Raw genomic sequence first — 21736 nt, 5'->3', positions numbered from 1 at the left:
ACCAACACAGTCAAGGTCATATGGTGACTTTCCAGATTTACTGGTGGATTAAGACCTCAGGTGCCATTCAGTGGATTATTTAAAGTACAAACAGGCACCTGAGTAGAACCACGGACGTTCCATAAGGTAGCTGAATAGCTTTCTTACATGAAAGAATCTGAAGGCGCTTGTGCGGCTTGAACCTACAGCAGTGAGAGGTAGGTGGTTTAAAGTCAATGACCTAAACCACTCTGCCAGGGATGCCATTATGTTAAGAAATTATTCCTCTGCAGAGGGTAGTATAAATATTTTACTTAAATTAACAAATGCCTCACCTCTACCATCTTTTGTCTATTACTAGGACTGTTTCCTGGTACCTCTGTTATAAGAACATGGCGCCCCTCAATACCGTCTTGTATTTCATTCATGAAAATATACTCCCAGATGCTATACGAATTAAAATAATTCTTATCCTTGTTATCGAACTAAACTTTATGCTATAAACATGTACATGTATATTAGCGCTTCAATCTTTTATGGAATGCTGTAAAATCTGTCAAACTAAACTGATATTAGTATTTCTTCAGTATTACTATAATTAATAATATAATTATCATCATCATCATCATCATCCGTTATACAGCAAAGTGCATTAGTATTTGGCTATACCAACTTACCATAAACAATAATATGATGTATACCTTAAGGCTAAACAGTTTTCAAAATGATCTATCTGTTAAATTGTAAAAGCTGCATAAACCCATTATAATCAAAGATACAAAAAATAAATACTGTAAAAAGCCTATAAAATAGCCCCCCCCCCCCTAAGGTATTACAAAAACTCATTTAACACACAAAGAATTTACAATTATTTTTTTATTTATGAAAACTGTGTTATAATAAATGCCTCCCCTTTGGAAAATGTTAAAAATGTTAAACCCCTAGGGATGTTTAATAGGAATTTTACAGTTCATATCATTATTAAAATGAAATCATTAGTAGATGGCTAAGCAAGGCTGCGCTAGAATAGATAAAATAATGTTTAGCAAGGTATAGCATGGTTGACAAGAAAAGACTTAATATATAGTATTGAGAAATAAAACAGTTCATCATTTTTGCACTCTCTTAAACATAGTCAATCATTCAAATTATTTAATAGAAATTAAGACAAAATGACAATGTAATTCATTTTAAAAACAATAATTAGTGGAAATATGATTATATTTAAAGGAAGTATTAAAAACATTTAATTCACCTTTCCATATAATCCCAGTTACAAACAGCCCCTCTGTCCATAGCAAAAGTCAATGTGCACTCTTTGTTAGAATAAATCTTATCTCCAAAAAGCTTTATACCTGCACTGTCCTGAAAATATCTAAAATACATCAGCTTACAATTCAATTTTAAATTCTGTCATAATTATTTTCATTCATTATTTTGTGACTGTAACATAATTATAAACGATCAAAAACTCATGTGACCTATGGGAATTTATAATTGTTGTTCAATATGATAAAAAAGAGTGGGACAGTCTTTTATATTTTAGGCACTTTATGCAAATCAATTCTCATTATCAAATTTGTTCACTCCTCATTAAAGTAGTTGTTCTTTTAAAATACAAAGCTAATTCAGTTCAACTTGACAACGAAAAGATGAGTATAATGTCACTTAACATTTAGTATACAAGTTTCAACATAAGAACAAACTTATGAACTGTCTCATAATTCCAGTTTAAAATATGACACCTTAATTATATACAAGAACTATTCTGTGAATCAGAATTACAGAAAAACAGTTGTCTGGACTTGCCTTTGAATATGTATAGATAAGAGTAAAATATGTTATGCCATTTGTGCCAATTCTTTATCATGGCTGAGTTTAATTTAAAGAAGTTAATAGCAACAGAATATAACAAAACTCTTACATGATCAGCGGGTGTTGTACCAATCATTGTCCTAACATACACTCTGGCTGTTTTATCACCAGCATTGCCAGCCTTTATCATCCAGGTACCATTATCTATTACCAAAGGTTCTATGTCACCATCCATGTTTCATGTTTCAACAATACATCACCAGATCTGATCCACTTTAGTCAGTCCATCAATTCATTTAAAGTGTCTCTATAGAAAATGCTTAACATATATTTACATTGTAATAATTACTATAGTAACAAGCAATTATCATAGTATTGCAAGCAATCCATAAGTCCCCTACCGGTTAGAACCCCAGCAACATTCTAAAGGGCCATTGGCCATTCACTTATGTTTCTATTTTAAGTAAATTTGTTGAAAAAGTTCTTTAAAAGTGATCACAGGAAACAGTTTTTATGTACAGACAGACAGACGGACTGAAGGACACTGAAGGAGTTTGAAGAAAAAATCCTATAATGATTGAAGAATTTGGAGTAAAAATTACCAATTTCTCGAAAAAAAGTTCAAAAGGGGCATAATTACGTAAAAAGTCTTGCTAGAGTATTGACCTTTCTCACAAATGTTGAGTGATAATAAGAAACATATATATGAAGTTTGAAGTAGATACATTCAGAAAAAAAGAAGTTATTAAAAAAGACAATATTTTTTTCATGAAAATTTTAAGTTCAAGGGAGGCAATTCTGATAAATTTTGTGCTAGAGTTGTAAACCTTGTCACATATGATGTGGTTGATGACTAGCAACTTATATTTAAAGTTTGAAAAAGATACCTTAAGAAATAAAGAACTTATATTGGATAAACTTAATAACTATAATCAGAAATCTTGAAATTCAGTCTATTTGTTGCCATAGCAACCAGAATTTTCAACAAAGGAAGATAAGAAAAGGATGTGCATAATTTCCAGACTGCCATCTACCCATATGTCAAGTTTCATAAAAGTATTTTCAGTACTTTTTGCGTTATCACTGGATCAAGGTTATGTATAAAATTTGCCATATTTTCAGTCTATTTGTTGCCATAGCAACCAGAATTTTCAGCATAGGAAAAAAAAGAAAAAGACGTGCATAATCTCCAGACTGCCATCTATCCATATATCAAGTTTCATAAAAATATTTTCTGTACTTTTTGAGTTATCGCGGGATCCACGTTATGTGTAAAATTTGCCATATTTTCAGTCTATTTGTTGCCATAGCAACCAGAATTTTCAACATAGGAAGAAAAGAAAAAGACGTGCATAATCTCCATACTGCCATCTATCCATATATCAAGTTTCATAAAAATATTTTCAGTACTTTTTGCGTTATCGCGGGATCCAGTTTTGTGGACGGACGGACTGACGGACGGACAGACGGACGGACGGAGGGTAACCTAAAGTCCCCTCCGGTAAACCGGTAGGGGACTAATTACATAGTAATAATTGTATAAAGCAGTTGCTAAAGAATATTACAAGTACATATTTTTGGCATGCTTTCCAAAAAAAAGCAGGCATCCATGGCCGACATTTGATAAGGAGCAAAGATGACTTTGTGGTTTAGAATTTTCCAATAATTTTTGACGGGAAAAGAAATGCAAAAAGCAAATTATATGTATGTTAATATTTTCGTGTTTTAAAATATCAAAATTTCTAAGGGCCCTTTATACTGTACCCCATATTCTATGAAAAAAATTCTTCCCTGTGAAATATGGCTTAATACGGGAGTCAAAGACCGGGCCGAAAGCGGGTCCGGGTTTTGGTTTTCCCGGGCAAACTACATGAATAAAAAAAAAAAAACAAAAAAAATTAAAAAAATAGAATTTCTAACTATAAATAAAATTTTTATGTCATTTTCTAGTCGGGGCCCCCATTTACAATGTAAATAATGATAAACGGGGTTTTCCCGATAAGAACAAATTAAATTTTCATTAGTAATAAGTCGGTGTTCCCGAGTAAAACGGAAAGCGGTTAAATTGAATAAACCCCTTTAAACGGAAGAATGAAGGATTTTTTAACGACTTCCCCGTTCATAGGCTTTGCCTAATTTCATATTACTGTCAAACTGTTTTACAGCCTGTCTAGGAACAATGCGGTGGCTGAACTGTGTTCAGGTGAATTAAAGGTGGCTTACAGTGCATGCCTTGATCTGTCTATAATCTATGGATCAAGCTTGTTAAAGGAGATCATTGGTTCAAGTATGCAATTATGTTTCCTGATATGACATTATATTAGTGAAGACACAAACATAATAAATATAACATTCGAACAGTGTCACCTAAATATCTTCCACAAATATGTCAAAAATTTGAGATGAGAAAAACGATATATAAAATTCCTTAGCTACAATTATTTTTTGAATAAAACTTGAATACTGTAAAGAACATCATTACTGTAGATGTCTGTTGCACATCCCTAGAGTGGGTGGACCAACGCTCGGCGTAAACATACTATATTTTATATAGCAAATTCAAATCAACGTCAACAAACCTCAATGTTATATGTCCATTTTCAAGACCGATGATATTGTTTTATATAGCCATTGTGTAAAATTCGCTAATCACATAATGATGTGCATGGCTGGAGCTATAGATAGTCCTGATAAACAAGAGTGGTTTGCGTGAAATTGTACCATAGCTCGGCGTACAATACTACATAATGCAGGATTGTTTTTCGAATAAAATCTCTTTTTATCTTATGATGAAAACATATTGAATAAATTGTAACAACCAAATTAGGTTCATACATTTACAAGTACCCAACTTTTAGTTTAAATTTCACAGCCCCAGAACTCTAGTGTTAAAAGATTTTAATAGTTTATATGTTGGGGATTACATACGGTTGTTCGTTTGCTATTAGAATATTCACATGACTTTACCAGCAGTGAACCACACCAGGATAAAATGGTGAAAGATGTAAAAAGCACCAGTGACCTAAATCGGAGATAACTCGAGACATTTTCAGATATTCTAAAAAAAATATTTTTTACGCCGAGCATTGGTATGCGCCGAGCATTGGTCCAACAACTCTAATTGTACACTAGTCCAACAAAAATGTTTTGGGTCCCAGCCAGGTATACGTACACTTATGCGCTTCATTCTATTTAACATTCAAGAGGCCGTGATTTCTTTTCAAAACATATCAAACTTACCAGTATTTTAGAAAGTATTTTGCACACAAATATCTGACAGCAACAAAATGATTGCACGTAGATTCTTCTATTGGTTGACAATGTTTCCATTGGTACAAATGGCGTTTGCATATACAACGGGAGATAACTCTATATTGATATATTACATATTAGCAGCATACTGGGGAAACTATTCCAAGAAAATTAACTAAAGGATTAAAGTTACACAATTCAAGAAATAATTTCCATGTTTTATACAATTGTATATTGATATGTGCTTATAAATCTTAATTTATTTTACAGACTCACTCATAAATGAACAATGATCTTCTTAATCCTATTTTATATTTTTATTCTTTTATACAGGTTGTTTGTTTGCATGTTTTATGTCGGAAAATAGCTTACATAGCTAGTGTTATTATGTTTATTGTAATCGACTATAAATGATTAATCAAACTATTTCTACTGCATGTTTTACCCAGTAATTAAGGGCTATTGTTGCATATTCTCACCTATTTTTTGGTAATTTAATACATGTTTAGTGTCATTTGCAATGTGTTGATTACTTTCTTTGTTTTACCTTTTAAAACATTTCCTGAAAGTGCTGTGTAATATGATATGCTCTCTAGTCATGTGGGTTTAACTCAGTGTAATAGGAGTTTGATAAACTAAAGGCCTCAACAGACGGTAGGATTTAGTTGTGCAGCACTAATTAGAGATAAGATGTACAATTTTCAAAGCTATACAACACTTGCATTCAGACGGTTATTCGACACTGTAAGAATCATCTGAGGTTTCCCCTAAAAAGGATCCCTTTACATTGATCCTTTACTCACTAAATACTTTTTCGCCATGAGTAATGATTGAAACCCCTCCATTTTAAAAAATATATATATATATTTTTTAATGTAAAGCCTGACCGAGACTCAAACCTGGGACCCTCGGAATACCGTACTGCAGCTCTTCTGACTAAGCTATCTGGCTGCCTACAAACTACCTCCCCTCCCCTAATTAGAGAACAATTCAATACCGTGACATAATCATTTTCGGAATAATTTGGGATTCGAACATAACACAACTTTGGGTCTCTTGAAGAGTTTTTCAACATCATGTTTATCCCATCTTTAACTACTATGTTTACCTTTTAGCCCTAATTGTTCTGGAATTTCATTCATTACACCCATAATCAGGAGATAATTTGGTTATCTGTTACTTGTCATTGTGGGAGGTCTGAAAAAATCGGTACTACAAGATTTTCACAATAGAACATGTCCTATCCCTTACATCTAGACATAAGGTTTCCGGAATCAAGAAATAGTAGCCTTCACACATTAAGATTTGTCTGTACATCTTAGTTTTAATTGGTGTTGTACTTCAAAATCCTACCGTCTGTTGAGGCCTTAAGAAAGCTTTAAATAACATGTAAACATATGCTCTAGTAGCTAGAATAAAACTTATGTATATTCAATGGTGTTATGGTGATAACTGACCATCGGTCATTCAGACATTTGTCTAGGATTGGGTTAGTCTCCATACCGGTGCAGACAGATGAAAACATTCTGTATATACATTTGAGATTATACTAAAAAAAAACAAGAGGGCCATGATGGCCCTGAGGTCGCTCACCTGTATATAGCCCCCCCCCCCCCCACACCACACACCCATAAGAAGAAGTTGTCATGCTAAACATCTAAGCTCTAGCTCATTGGGCTTTTTAAAAGAAGATTTTTTTAAGTTTTTACTATACACATATAGTTAAAAACAATGACACCCCTGGGGCGGGGCCAGTTTTGACCCCAGGGCTTTTATTTGAACAAACTTTGTAGACACTTACTAGAAGATGTTTCATGCTTAAGATCTAAACTCTAGCTAATTGGGTTTTTTCAAAGAAGATTTTAAGTTTTTGCTATACACATATAAGGAAAATCAATGACCCCCGGGGCGGGCCAATTTTGACCCCAGGGCTTTTATTTCAACAAACTTTGTAGACACTCACTAGAAGATGTTTCATGCTTCATACCTAAACTCTAGCTATTTGGGTTTTTTCAAAGAAGATTTTTTAAGTTTTTGCTATACACATATAAGGAAAATCAATGACCCCAGGGGCGGGGCCAATTTTGACCCCAGGGCTTTTATTTGAACAAACTTGGTAGACACCTATTAGAACATGTTTGATGCTAAATATCTTAGCTCTAGCTCTTTGAGTTCTTTAAAAGAAGTTTTTTTAAGTTTTTACAATATGCATATAGGGAAAATCAATGACCCCCTGGGGCAGAGCCAATTTTGACCCCAAGGCTTTTATTTGAACAAACTTGGTAGACACCCATAAAAACATGTTTCATGCTAAACATCTAAGCTCTAGCTCATTGGGCTTTTTAAAAGAAGATTTTTTTAAGTTTTTACTATACACATATAGTTAAAAACAATGACACCCCTGGGGCGGGGCCAGTTTTGACCCCAGGGCTTTTATTTGAACAAACTTGGTAGACACCTATTAGAACATGTTTGATGCTAAATATCTTAGCTCTAGCTCTTTGAGTTCTTTTAAAGAAGATTTTTTAAGTTTTTACTATATGCATATAGGGAAAATCAATGACCCTCCCGGGGCGGGGCCAATTTTGACCCCAGGGCTTTTATTTGAACAAACTTGGTAGACACTCACTAGTAAATGCTTCATGATTAAAATATCTAAGCTCTAGCTCTTGGGTTTTTTAAAAGAAGATTTTAAAAGTTTTTTTCTTTCGGTTGCCATGGCAACCAGAGTTCTGCATGGAATTAAATTCTTTGAACAATTTTTAAAGGTGACCACCAAAGGAACATTCCTGTGAAGTTTGGATGAAATTGGCCTAGTGGTTTATGAGGAGATGTCATTTAAAGTAAAAGTTTACGGACAACGGACGACGGACGGACGGACGCCGGAGGAAAAGCGATCACAAAAGCTCACCCTGTCACTTTGTTGTGTATCATTCATTGAAGAATGATCTGGAGATTTTTTTAATGTTGATATCAAGCATTTCTTCAAAGGGTATGATCATTAAAAACTTTGGATTAGTAATTGATATTTTTCATTATTCTTTGTGCGGAATCACAGATTTTACAGCATTCATCACCGTACATGTATTTCTACAGTGTGACTAATGAAGTAAGAGCTCAAATTATTGCATATTCAGTCATATTTTTGTATTGTTTTGTAGATTTTAAGTGCTGTTTACAATGTTTACATTACTTTCTTTGTTCACTTGACAATATTTTATTTTTTAATACATTTAATTTTTTTTTAGGAAAATTAGCATGAAACTGGAGGAATGCTGCTTTAAAAGGGATGTTGTCTATTGTTACAGGTAAAGAATCAGTAGTTACAACAGATGAATATTGTCTCATTTAAAACGCTGAATTATAATGTTGCATTAAAATATTGCAGTCATTTAGATACACATTACACATTAAAGTATATATCTAACAGTCTAGTAACACATGCTTTCTTTTCTTAGCAGTTTAAAGCATTGTGTCAAAATCCAAGATGCGCTTTTTGTCTGTCTTTTATGTGCTTTGAAACCCATTGGCTGTCATTGAATTATTGCATGTCAATGACAACCTTTGCTTTCTTTAATCAGCATGCATGCCATAATTTATTATTTCCCGGACACTTTTCAGGGGGCAGATAAGAAAGCAAATTGTTTCTAAAATTTACATTATAAGTGACATACAACCTTAGGATTACCTGCATTTGCAACTTGCAAATATTTTGACAACATAAAAAAGACAAAAACTTATCACCTAAATTATCTTTGACCATATCTTCTATATTTTACCCTCATTTCTATCTTAGTCATCCTTGGCAAAAAATGACACCCTTTGTTATCCTAGAATCCCCACTTCCATTTTACTTTCATTGATCTTTTGATGTGCCAGCTTTAACTCCCTTTTATCTTATTTTTGTAGCTTTTTTATCCCCTTCATGAACCGACTTTTTGATTTCCTTTCTTTGTTGCTGACCCCGTTGTGTTAACTTTGACCTCATTTGTTAATTCTGAACCCCTTTAAGACCCCTTTTGCTATCTTTGAATTCATTTTCTTGTTGTTGAACCCCTTTGCTAACTTTGACCCCATATGTTAATTCTGAACCCCTTTAAGACCCCTTTTGCTATCTTTGATTTCATTTCTTTGTTGTTGACTCCCTTTGTTGATCTTGACCCCCTTTGCTTTCTTTCACACCTTTTGTTATTTAAGACCCTTTTGCTATTTTTTTATATTATTTGCTTTCTTTGACCACCTTTGCTATGTTTCATTACACATTAGCCATCTTTGATCCATTTAAAGATCCTGTATATTGTACTCAAGGATGTAAAAACACTTAATATGTATATAATCATTCTTCTAAAACATTTTCCAAACCTCAAAGAATATGTTAAATACGTACTGCAAATGTATATTCACATTATAAGTAATCATTAAAATCTACTCCTTCATTTCTTATTGAAAGATTTTGGCTTAGACGAAAATAGACCTCTTATTACCTCCCTTTATATACATATAATGTAAATTTGTTAATAAAATTTACAAATAATGCTTTTTTGAACTTACAATATTGACAAATCTTCATTTGAGCATCAGATTTATGATATTTAACCTTACAAACTTTGAGTTACAGGATCTTTAATTTCAATAAATATTCATTTTCAACTACTGCTAAATTTGTAAAGAAAATACAATCTGGTGGCAAAAATAATTTCTTACAATGTTATATACCATACATTGTATGGTTTCTACAAGTTGCTTTCTGTTGTCAGGGCTGTGTTCCATGCATTACTCAGCCTGGTTGATCTATATATTTCACTCATGTTTGTGAATAATTTTCAAATTTATAAAATTTCCAACACAGTAATACAGTATCATTTTAAGCATAATTTAATTTCCAGTAACATTAAAACTAATACATATGGTACAAAACAAAATTAAATATCCAATCAATGAACGTGTTAAAAAAGAATTTAATATAAGAAAGACAACATATGGTCAATATATTCATCAACAGCACTCTTATTATCAGGAACATACACATTTACATTTGTATACCCATGTGACCATCAACACGTAAAAATTTATAAAACAAACACGAGATGTGACTAGGTTACAGAACAGCTGGTTCCCTTAGAAAGTTTAGGGGATAAAAGAAACCAAATCTTCTTCATACTAACTATTTTAACACTTGCATCAATAATGTGGCAATATAAAACTAGTCAAAGCTGCAATTCCATGCAACTTGCACTGGGTTCAAATTCCTTATCCAATAAAAACAACAAACAAACATTGCACTGTTCCAAATCCAAGGCAGGGAAAGTTTAGAACACAAATTGTTTAATTAAATATTCAGTTAATTGAACAGTTTTCATATTCCAAAAATAAACTATTGTGATTTCATTTTTTCTTTTTTTGTGTTAAACCAGTATGACTATCTCATATCAGATTATCCTCACTGGTGCTCAACTGTTTTATTTCAGGTAAGACATTGTATAAAAGTGAAATTGATGATCTGATTTAATTAGATACTTGGTTTAATTTAGATTTTAATTAAAGATTGATAAAAAAACATTGCATAAAATTGGCAAGAACACATTTACCAGAAAAGCAGAGAGCTTACAAGTTTGTAAAGCTATGTCTTAAGAAGTTAAAGTTAGCAAAGCCAAATCATGTATTTCCAACTACAGTTGACTCTCGGTAACTCGAAATCCAAGGGACTGGGCATTCTACTTCGAGAGAAACGGAATTCGAGTAACGTGAATCTGCCGCCATTACGTTGACATTCGTACATATAAATGCATGTGCCTGACTGAATGTGCAAAGAAGTAGGTTTGTTATTGTTGACAGCGGCAATGCACGCGTCTTTAATAAGCACTCACGACAATTCATTACAATAAAAGCACAATAACACATTTACTTTAACAACAATTTATCTAATATTTGAAGTGAATTGATCATCAGACGAAAACGAAAGTAGCAACTATCGTAAACCGGAAGTACATATTAATGTATGCAGTATGACAGAACATTGATTATACAAATTTCATTTACCTTGATATCTAGGCTGTTATTTGACTAACACCTGTCAGACTGGCACGAGTCAACTTTCTTAAAGAAATATGGACTAGTCTGCTGGTAAACGTAATTACAATTAAATAAATCAAATCTTAAATAAGTTATCTAACTGTTAAAACCAATTAAGCCCTGAAACCGATTAAATCCACTTTTACGACGTGTTAATAATACATAATGACCGGCAATTAAAATTACTATGACACGTGTGAATCATGAGTGACAACGTCTCGCCTTGATGTCGCCGACCTTTGATCCGATGGCTGTCTTCAAACTTCGACTAATTAAGATGAAAACATGTTGGACTTTAATTGACCGGACCAAATTTTTTTTTGACTAAACAGGAGTCTCGCTAAGTCAAAATTTGACCTAAGCGGAGTTAAAATACAAAGATAAAGAAGGAAATTTGACGGGACTTTAGGAATTCTTCGACTTACGCGGAATTTTGAGTTAAGCGATTTTGACTTATTGAGAGTAAACTGTATTTGGATACATCATTAGGTACTGTGGTGTAATCCATGACTGTAATTGGGTCGCTTTACATGAACTTTTCTTGAATACACTAACAAATGTATGCAAATATACTACTAGTATTCATAGAAAACAGAGCCCCATTGGCAGCTGCAGTATTAAGTTATGACATAATTTCTTCAGCAAACGTAACCACAATATCAAATTCTAAACATTCAGTCGCTGTTGTATTTTATTTTGAAGCAATCATCAGATCACAGGTTTTCTGTTTGAATAAGTCCTATATTTAAAGCTTTGGATCAGTTTAAATATTTGTTCATGGGCAATATGGCGTGTACTCTTTTACATGACATATTTTATAAGGTGCTTTTTATTCCTCCTCATCCTTCGTTATTTCAATTCTGAATTCTAACATTTCAATCATAATCTTCTACTTATTTTAAGAAATAAATTAATTAAATTATTGTTCAACTTTTTCCATCCAGCCATGAATCTGTATATTTCATATCATCAACGTCTGTTTTATTAAAATGTTCTACGCCAAATATTTTTTCAGTTGTTGAATATTCAGTGTTATCATAAGAAAATGCTTTTCCAAGAATCACATTCAACGCGGACTGTTCATAGTGGTGGCAACCGGTGTATAGATATCTTGGTTTTGGCTGGTAACAGTAGCCAGAATTCTGTGAGCCGGTTGGACTGATACATTCTTCGACCAACGCACATTTGATCCATGGCAACATTATATTAGATTGAACAAAATCTGTATTATACACAATTAAATGTGATGTCTTTATCGCCCTGTGAAAATAGTAGTTTTCTGGATTTTCATCAAAATATGTGAACATTTTTGGATACGTGTTACTCGAGGTGGTATCTTTGATTGTCCATGCTGCTATACCAGCCTCCTTCGCTACCGACACAACTGATGATATTTCTTTAGTGAGGAAATATTCTTGTGGAATAGACCATATGACAGCTCCATATTCCTTTAAACTTTCCTGGAATAGACAAGAGAAAATATATAACTTTTTTTCTGCTCACAAGAACATGTTACAATGTATATATATCTGTTAAATTTGTTTTTCTGGTTGTTGTTTTTTTAAACACGTATTTTAACACATTTTGGTCATATCTTGGCAGTGGATCCACTATACCTGCTTTAAAGCTGCATACCTCCAGATGAGCCAAAATATTTCAAGAAAATCAAACTTGAGAAAAATGTACTGGGAATTTTAAGAAAAGTAAACAAGAGGGCCATGATGGTCCTGAGGTCGCTCACCTGTATATAGGCCCCCCCCCCCCCAACGTTGCACGGCCAATTTAACCCAAGGGCTTTTATTTGCACAAACTTGGTAGACACCCATAAGAAGATGTTTCATGCTAAACATCTAAGCTCTAGCTCATTGGGCTTTTTAAAAGAAGATTTTTTTAAAGTTTTTACTATACACATATAGTTAAAAACAATGACACCCCTGGGGCCGGGCCAGGGCTTCTATTTGAACAAACTTTGTAGACACTTACTAGAAGATGTTTCATGCTTAATATCTAAACTCTAGCTATTTGGATTTTTTCAAAGAAGATTTTAAGTTTTTGCTATACACATATAAAAAAAATCAATGACCCCCGGGGCGGGGCCAATTTTGACCCCAGGTCTTTTATTTGAACAAACTTTGTAGACACTCACTAAAAGATGTTTCATGCTTAATATCTTAACTCTAGCTATTTGGGTTTTTTCAAAGAAGATTTTTAAGTTTTTGCTATACACATATATAAGGAAAATCAATGACCCCTGGGTCGGGGCCAATTTTTTTTTTTTTTATTCAGGGCTTTTATTTGAACAAACTTGGTAGACACCTATTAGAACATGTTTGATGCTCAATATCTTAGCCATAGCTCTTTGAGTTCTTTAAAAGAAGATTTTTTAAGTTTTTACTATAATTATGCATATAGGGAAAATCAATGACTCCCGGGGCGGGGCCAATTTTGACCCCAGGGCTTTTATTTGAACAAACTTGGTAGACACCCATTAGAACATGTTTCATGCTAAATATCTTAGCTCTAGCTCTTTGGGTTCTTTAAAAGAAGATATTTTAAGTTTTTACTATATGCATATAGGGAAAATCAATGACCCCCCGGGGCAGGGCCAATTTTGACCCCAGGGCTTTTATTTGAACAAACTTGGTAGACACCCATTAGAACATGTTTCATGCTAAATATCTTAGTTCTAGCTCTTTGGGTTCTTTAAAAGAAGATTTTTAAGTTTTTACTATATGCATATAGGGAAAATCAATGACCCCCCGGGGCGGGGCCAATTTTGACCCCAGGGCTTTTATTTGAACAAACTTGGTAGACACTCACTAGAAGATGTTTCATGCCAAATATCTAAGCTCTAGCTCTTATGGTTTTTTAAAAGAAGATATTAAAAGTTTTTTCTTTCGGTTGCCATGGCAACCAGAGATCTGCATGGAATTAAATTCTTTGAACAATTTTTAAAGGTGACCACCAAAGGAACATTCCTGTGAAGTTTGGATGAAATTGGCTTAGTGGTTTATGAGGAGATGTCATTTAAAGTAAAAGTTTACGGACGGACGACGGACGGACGACGGACAAAAAGCGATAACAAAAGCTCACCCTGTCACTTTGTGACAGATGAGCTAAAAAAGATTTAAGACAATTTCCATGTAATTTGAGATAAACAGCTGATTTTACAGTACTTTTCACTGTATTTCCAGTTCGTTACAAACTAAAGGGCTATTTTTGCATATTTTGACATTTTTTTGGTAATTTACATGGGTTGTTAAGTGTCGTTTTCAACATGTATATTATTTTCTTTGTTAACTTTTAATACATTTTTTAAATTTTCAAGAACATTAGCAAGAATCTGGAGGCGTGCTGCTTTATAAATGGATAAAAAATTAATTGTTAACAATTTCTCAACAAGTGACCAACTTCTAGTTTAGACAACAGCTTTGACAACATAAAATGTTGCAAAACATATGAATTACTTAAAAGTTTTAATACAATGTATTTATTGTTGTTAGATTCTCAATCTAATATAAACATAGGCCTGTAAATATAACTGAATATGAGACAGCTAGGATGTTCAAAACTACCCAAAAGATAGCTTCCTTGCAGGAGAGGAAACAAAGTTAATTTATAGGCTTGCCCTGATGGAGACATACACATAACAAGAAACAATTGCAGGCAAAAAGTATAACATTCTAATATTAGAGTTCAAAAAAGCAATAAAAAGTTTAAATTGGCTGGACAAATTTTCACGAAAGGATCATTTGATCCAGATCCTGATCTTTTGTTAGTGATTACTGGGCCTGGCCATATAGGGCCCTCATTCTAAAGCTTTGTATAAATATATATAACATACTAGTTTCAACTTACTTGTATACAAATAGGCACATAACTACCTAGTGCTTGGGAATGAACATGAGATGGATACTTGTTGTATGTAAATAATTTCACTTCACAATTGTACTTTGTTGAGTTACACGTCTTCTTTAGCTGTAAATATAATAAAATGCTGTAAATATAATATAATGCTGTAAATACAATATAATGTTGTAAATATAATATAATGCTGTAAATATAATACAATGCTGTAAATATAATACAATGCTGTAAATATAATATAATGCTGTAAATATAATACAATGCTGTAAATACAATACAATGCTGTAAATATAATATACCGGTAATGCTGTAAATATAATATAATGCAGTAAATATAATACAATGCTGTAAATGTAACCAAGTGCTATTTTAAGGTTAATTGTTATTTTCCAAGAAAGACAACTCTGTCAACCTTGTTTGATTTTAGTATTAACTTTTTGCCATTATGTCCCTTTTACCAAATCCCCTAAAGTTAGGATTACCTGAGGTCATACTTTGTGTAATCAGAAGTTGTTGGTCATTGTGACATGTATATGTGTTTTTCTTACATTGAAATTATTATTTAAATATTAATTTAGGAATTTGGTATTGGTATGTTTTATTCATTTGTTCTTAAAAGTTCTTATGTCAACTAAAGGAAGACTTATTTTTATTAATACAGATGTGGTTTTGTTAAAAGTTATTTTGATAAACTAGTAATATTGTGTTAGAATTCAAGATGGCAGCATACTTTCTTGTCTAACAGAAATTCACAGAAATCACTGTTTCTATTAGTATTGCACTGATGTTTGTATATTAAAGATATACAGCATAATAAACAGTAGAGTGAGACAGATAGGTGTGATGTAGCAGGAGTTTGATCCACAATTTGTATGTTATGTTTATATGTAATTGATTATATATTTTAGAACTACATGTATATTTTTAAGGTAATGATACATTTCATATTGTATTATAAACAACTGGTTAAGTGGTCACTAGATGCAAGTTCATAGAATGTTAATGTATTTAGATATGTATTTTGTGTATAAATTATATATATTTAGAAAAGGTACAATTCTGGACTAATCTGTTGATATAATGGATTTGCTATATTTAAAGAAATTATATGTATTTATCATATATTTTATGATGTTATGGAATGCTTAATATGTATATTTTCAGGGCTTGTTGCTATGCTAGTAAAACTGTATTATGATATATGTGTGCTATAATGTATGTGTTGAAATGTTGATTTGATGGACTGAGTATGATATACATGTTTGTTATTAGTGTCTACTACAAATTAAACACGAACCAGCAAACCTCGAGTTTTGTTTTGAATTAAACCATAGGGAAAATGCAACTGGGTCACATAAATATAGTACAATATGACAGTGTTATCTGGAACCTGGCAAATATGGGTTTTTCCCAGCTGATCCGTAGGTACAAACAAACTTTTACTGTTAAAGCTTCATGGTCCAGTACCTGTCACAATAGACAAGTTAACCAGTTGCGCTTATTTATGAAGCTGTAACTGATTGTTTGTACATACAGATTAGCTGGGAAAAACCCAAATATTCTTAATTCTGGAGTTAGTCTATTACTTAAACTACAACAAGAGCATGACAGACTGAGCATGTTTTCAGACAAGAAATGTTATAACATATACACATGTATAATCATAAAACTTCTTCAAACTAAACATAAATATTGTTACAATGAATCTAATAAAGAAAATATTTCCATTTTATCAACATCTGTTGAATCAAATAAATGTAGATATAACAGTTACCATTATCATTAAATGAGTAACATCTGTATCAACTAATTTTCAAACAGTTAAAGTGTTATATTTTGTGAAGTTAAACAATTGCTAAAGCACTATGTCACCCTTATAAAAAATAATCAAAGACCAAAACCCAGGGTTTTCATTTTTATCTGAGGCAAAAGATGTGCCAATGAATACAACAAGTTTGACCAAGGGTCAAGGGGGATATTTTAGTCTACAAGCTGAAAACATAACCTGTTTTACAACATTTCCATCAATGATATGGATCACAAAATCTGTTAATAATGAAAACCCTGAAAGTCCCCAGTTTTTTGGGTTTTTTTTAGCATTTTGATCCTAACCTTTACTAAAGATGTTCCATTATTGAAATTTAGCATGGCAAGAGCTAATGAAACAACACCAGGGGCAGGCAAAATCTGATTTTGACTTACTTGTCCGTTTTTATGTGAAGCATTTTTTAACTTGTCCAATTCTATTTACATAGTTAATTCTTGAAATTTTTCACTTGTCCTACAGGCTGTGGGACAACCTGGGCAATACGGACACTTGATTTTGCCGGCCCTGATTTGTTACACTGTATAATTCTAAATTACGTTAACAGACTGTAAGTAAATAAAACACACCGTACCATAAGACTATCTTTTAGACCTAATCCAAGATCGTAGAACACAACAAACTTCTCTGGCAAGTGTCTTCTGACTGACGCTAGAAATCTTCTAGCTGCTTCAAATGCTGAAGAAAACACGGGAACCACGACAACAGGATCTGTTTTCAATACAGCTGATTTTGATTTATTCACTACAGGTTTAACTGTAGATGTTGGAAATCCTAGTAAGTCTAAGTATTTATGATCAACTTCTAGTAATTTTTTCTTGGTATGTCGAATATTTGATGGAATATTTTTGATATTTGAGATCTGTTTGTGTGTTTCCGAGACGATCGTGTGCAGGCTAGGGGAAGGGTCGACTAAAATCCATAGTGTGGTCACAGCAGCCAGCAGGAATAAAATCACTGCATAAAAGTTCTTTGTCTTCATTTGCTCCCTCAATGGTTTTCCTTTAAAAATAAAACAAAACAACATTTTTTCAATTTCCTAGAGTTTTGAAAGATATAATTACTATGCCTTAATTTGATAATTGAAACAACTGAATATTCTACAGTCTCTTTTAAACATCTTTTGAGAATAAACAGAGAAGATATGTTATGTTTTAAACTCTACTAAGAATACATAGGGTCATTAAAATAATGTTTTGTCTTTCGTTTTTTTTTGGGGGGGGGGGGGGGAGAGAAAGGACCAAATTAACTTGACAGGTACATAGTTTACATTTTCTCTTATTAAAATATTATATTTTCATTTATAATTTGCAAATTTTAATAATTTCTGCAATTAAAGTACATGTAGGTTACCCAAATATGTAGTACAAATGTATATCTATTTTTCAGTGACTTTTTATTGATACTGTTGAAGTTAGACTAAAGATGCATTTCTGTATTCAGACAAACATTAGAGCAGACAACAAGGATTTTTTTCAGATAAGCAAGCACCTTAGTATCACAATTAACCTTCTATAATGTACCTGGATAGATTCCTCAGAAACTTAATACCCTTAGCATGTACAGTATAGCACAGGCCCATACAATTTTAATAACAACATGAGTCACCACCTAGCACGCCAGGCTGTGCTCGACTTTTTTTTTTTAAATTCCTAATCATAGAAAAGGATCTGTTATATTTACCTCTAAATGACTGAATGATTGAAGTTATCTCTCGGAACATTAAGTTACAGGTGTTCTGTTGTGCTATACATTCAGTTAACTCCCCTTCACCATTTGTCTCCTCGTCTTGAACTTTATCCAACATTCATTCTATATTGTTAAAACTTTTTCCAAGTAACCTATAGGCAGTTCTTCTAGAATATAAACCAACCTCCACAATGGACAGCTTCCATCAAAAACCCTCCTCCTAGAGAAAGAATTAGAATAATACATTCACAATAAGTTTAGCTTTAGTTCACTCACCACTGTTTATATTTAAAAGAAAAAAAACATCCACTTATAAATATAACAGCAAAGATTTGTCTTCGATACATGGCCAATTTCATGTTAGGACAAATTTTGTAACAGACGGACAGACAGACGGACAGTGCACAACTAGACTTGGTACTGATCAATCATGTAAAGTTTGGATAAAATTGCACCAGTAGCTTATGAGGAGTAGTCCGGACAAGCTATTGTGTATCTGGCAACACACAGAAAAAAACACCTTTTTATCAAAGAGCCATAACTCAGCCAAAAATCATTCAACCGGAAAACCCGTGCAATATGCGCAAGGACTTGAGCTACAGATCAATCCTGTAAAGTTTCATTGAAATTGCATAAGTGGTATAAGAGAACTAGTCCGGACAAACTTTAAAAATAAAAAACTATTAAAGGGCCATAACTCTGACAAAAATCATTGAACCGGAAAATGCTGACAATATGCACAACTAGACTTGGTACTGATCATTCCTGTAAAGTTTGGATGAAATTGCACCAGTAGTTTATGAGGAGTAGTCCGGACAAGCTATTGTGTATCTGGCAACACACAGAAAAAAACACCTTTTTATCAAAGGGCCATAACTCGGCCAAAAATCATTCAACCGGAAAACCCTTGCAATATGCGCAAGGACTTGAGCTACAGATCAATCCTGTGAAGTTTCATTGAAATTGCTTCAGTGGTATAAGAGAAGTAGTCCGGACAAACTTTAAAATAAAAAATTTCTAAAGGGCCATAACTCTGACAAAAATCATTGAACCGGAAAATGCTGACAATATGCACAACTAGACTTGATACTGATCATTCCTGTAAAGTTTGGATGAAATTGCACCAGTAGTTTATGAGGGGTAGTCCGGACAAGTTTTGTGACGGACGGACGGACAGACGGACAGACAGACAGACGGACAGACGGACAGACAGACGACGGAGAAGTGATCCCTATATGTCGCCACTACTCCGTAGAGGCGACACAAAAAACATCCACTTATAACGGCAAAAATTTGTCTTCGATACAGCATGTAACCTTATACAAGTAAAATATCAGGGTTTTCCTTAATAACAGATTGGCAATTCACATCATCGGTTGAAATGCTGTTGAAATCACCTGTATTTCAGCCTGTAGATTAAATTACAACCCCCCACCCCCTTGACCCTTAGCCAAATCGGTTGTTTTAGTTGGCACATCTGTTGCCTCAGATAAAAATGAAAACCCTGCATTATGTCATTAAAAATTTTTTTTTTTCAGAATAAAATTTATTCTCATACATGTGATATGAATATTGTTGTCCACAGACAAAATTCTCTTTTTTATTTAAAACAACTTTTAAGATTCCTTAACTGAGAGTTTCTAGGCCCTAGCACTGCCTAAGTACCCAGTAATTAGGACCCTGATTACAGCAACATATTTCTTCTGTTGGGAAAACCCAGTTATCCTCGAGATGTAAGTATAATAGTTTAAGTCTGCAAACAGGTCAAGGCCAAGATATTTTGAGTTTGGAACTGCCGTTAAAGCTTGGCCATGGAGGCAGTACTTGTTGTTGATGACTTTTTTGTTTTTAGTGATGTGTAAGCCTTTGCATTATGAGGGGTTGAATTCCATATCCCATTCCCTTTTCCAGATTAGCATCTTTAATATTAAAATCCTCCAGTAAGGATAGTGAGTGTGAGGAAGTGTTTATAGTGATGTATACTTAACATCACTAATTCCGTGTTATCAGTTATTTCACGGTATTGGCATATTTTCATGTGACCAGTGTTAAAATTAGTCAGAATTGACATATTTTATTCATACACCTAATCTATACAACAAAAGTTTGGTGGAAAATATTTTAAATCTCTAGATTTTTACGTAAAACAGAACAACATTTTACAATTTTCTGCAAAAGGCAACAATATTCCATTAAATTTGTGCATATGTCAGAAACAATCATCATTTTTCTGAATGTTCTTGGTTGTTGAAAAAATAAATTTCGAGTTAAAAAGTAAGGATAATTTTGATATTTAAAATCACGCAAAATAACATGTAGAAAATTTAACCGAAACATGAAAAAAACTGAAATGTAACACCATTACCGTGATTTAAATGATGATATACTGTTTTCAAAATGTCCGACATATGGTCTACGTTTGGTCCATTACCATTGACTTTGACTGAATATATTGTTGTTTCCTTGTGCAATACCGCAGAAAATACCTATATGTTATAGCTTATGACAATTTTTGTACCATAAGTTTCATTTGTTGTTTTCTTTCTTGTTTCAAAGCGTTAAGTACCGTGAACTAAGAGGAGCACAGTATAATACTAATCTCCCACATACTTTACTTTTACTTTACTTTATCCAGTGTAGGGTCATGAGATCAGAAATCTCTTGTAAGCCCCTCAAGGTCTGACACGGTGACACCCAATAATTATTTTCCGGTACGACAATATATAACTTGTTTCTCATAACTTTATCAAGTCTGATTTTTAACGTATTCAGCATTGGTGAACATACCACAGTATCTGGTAATCTATTCCATTCTGGGAATCAGGGTCAACTCGGCCATAAAACATTCTCGGCATCCCAGTCAGCTCAGCCCTATTCCAACTCGGCACGGGTCAACTCGGCCCACTTTTCAATTTATTAAAATTTTGGTTTGTTTTGTTGGAACCACATAATTAATATCTGGACTTATTCATAAAAGTGTAAAGATGTTTTCTTAAATTACAAGTTTTACAATTTTTACATGATTTTAAAGAGAATTTATTATGCTTTCTTTTGATGTAAAGTTTTAAAAAATCTTTCAAGAAATAAATTTTTAATGTTTAAAAATGTGAAGACAGGTGGTGGATTTCTCCAGAGTTTCCAGCTGATAAGCCATTGATTTATCTATCGATCGGGTTGCTAAAATTAAAACAGCTGTCCTTGATAACATAATCAGAAAAGTTTATGCGTTTATAAAAA

General features: G+C 33.0%; 2 protein-coding genes across 2 annotated transcripts; both read right to left on the bottom strand.

Moving 5' to 3' along the window:
- Positions 1-314: 314 nt before the first annotated feature.
- LOC132748818 (actin-like) lies at positions 315-5138 on the bottom strand (the record flags this gene model as incomplete). Its single annotated transcript, XM_060738457.1, is given in 4 exon segments — positions 315-426; positions 1235-1344; positions 1904-2101; positions 5035-5138. Coding segments are annotated over 3 exon segments (348 nt in total), but the record flags the coding sequence as incomplete, so codon positions are not given.
- A 4769-nt stretch (positions 5139-9907) lies between these two features.
- LOC132748819 (uncharacterized) lies at positions 9908-18737 on the bottom strand. The gene is made up of 4 exons (XM_060738458.1): positions 18494-18737; positions 17385-17812; positions 14977-15096; positions 9908-12578 (listed from the first exon to the last, which is right to left on the bottom strand). Exons 1-4 carry the CDS (start codon positions 18615-18617, stop codon positions 12045-12047), a joined length of 1206 nt encoding a protein of 401 aa, XP_060594441.1. The 5' UTR covers positions 18618-18737; the 3' UTR covers positions 9908-12044.
- Between the last annotated feature and the right edge of the window lie 2999 nt (positions 18738-21736).

This window comes from Ruditapes philippinarum, unplaced genomic scaffold, assembly GCF_026571515.1.
Source record: "Ruditapes philippinarum isolate M1 unplaced genomic scaffold, ASM2657151v2 ctg15510_1_1_1_1, whole genome shotgun sequence".
Taxonomy (NCBI): domain Eukaryota; kingdom Metazoa; phylum Mollusca; class Bivalvia; order Venerida; family Veneridae; genus Ruditapes; species Ruditapes philippinarum.
This window is presented reverse-complemented; position numbering and strand designations above follow the sequence as displayed.

Bases quoted from the DNA above. Each gene is read 5' to 3' on its own strand.
- LOC132748819 (XM_060738458.1), bottom strand. From the start codon at position 18,617: ATGTTGGATAAAGTTCAAGACGAGGAGACAAATGGTGAAGGGGAGTTA. The intron at 15,097-17,384 runs GTACGGTGTGTT...TTATATTTACAG, and splicing joins GTCTAAAAGATAGTCTTATG to CTAAAGAAGACGTGTAACTC. The intron at 12,579-14,976 runs GTAAGTTGAAAC...TGTCTATTCCAG, and splicing joins ATGTGCCTATTTGTATACAA to GAAAGTTTAAAGGAATATGG.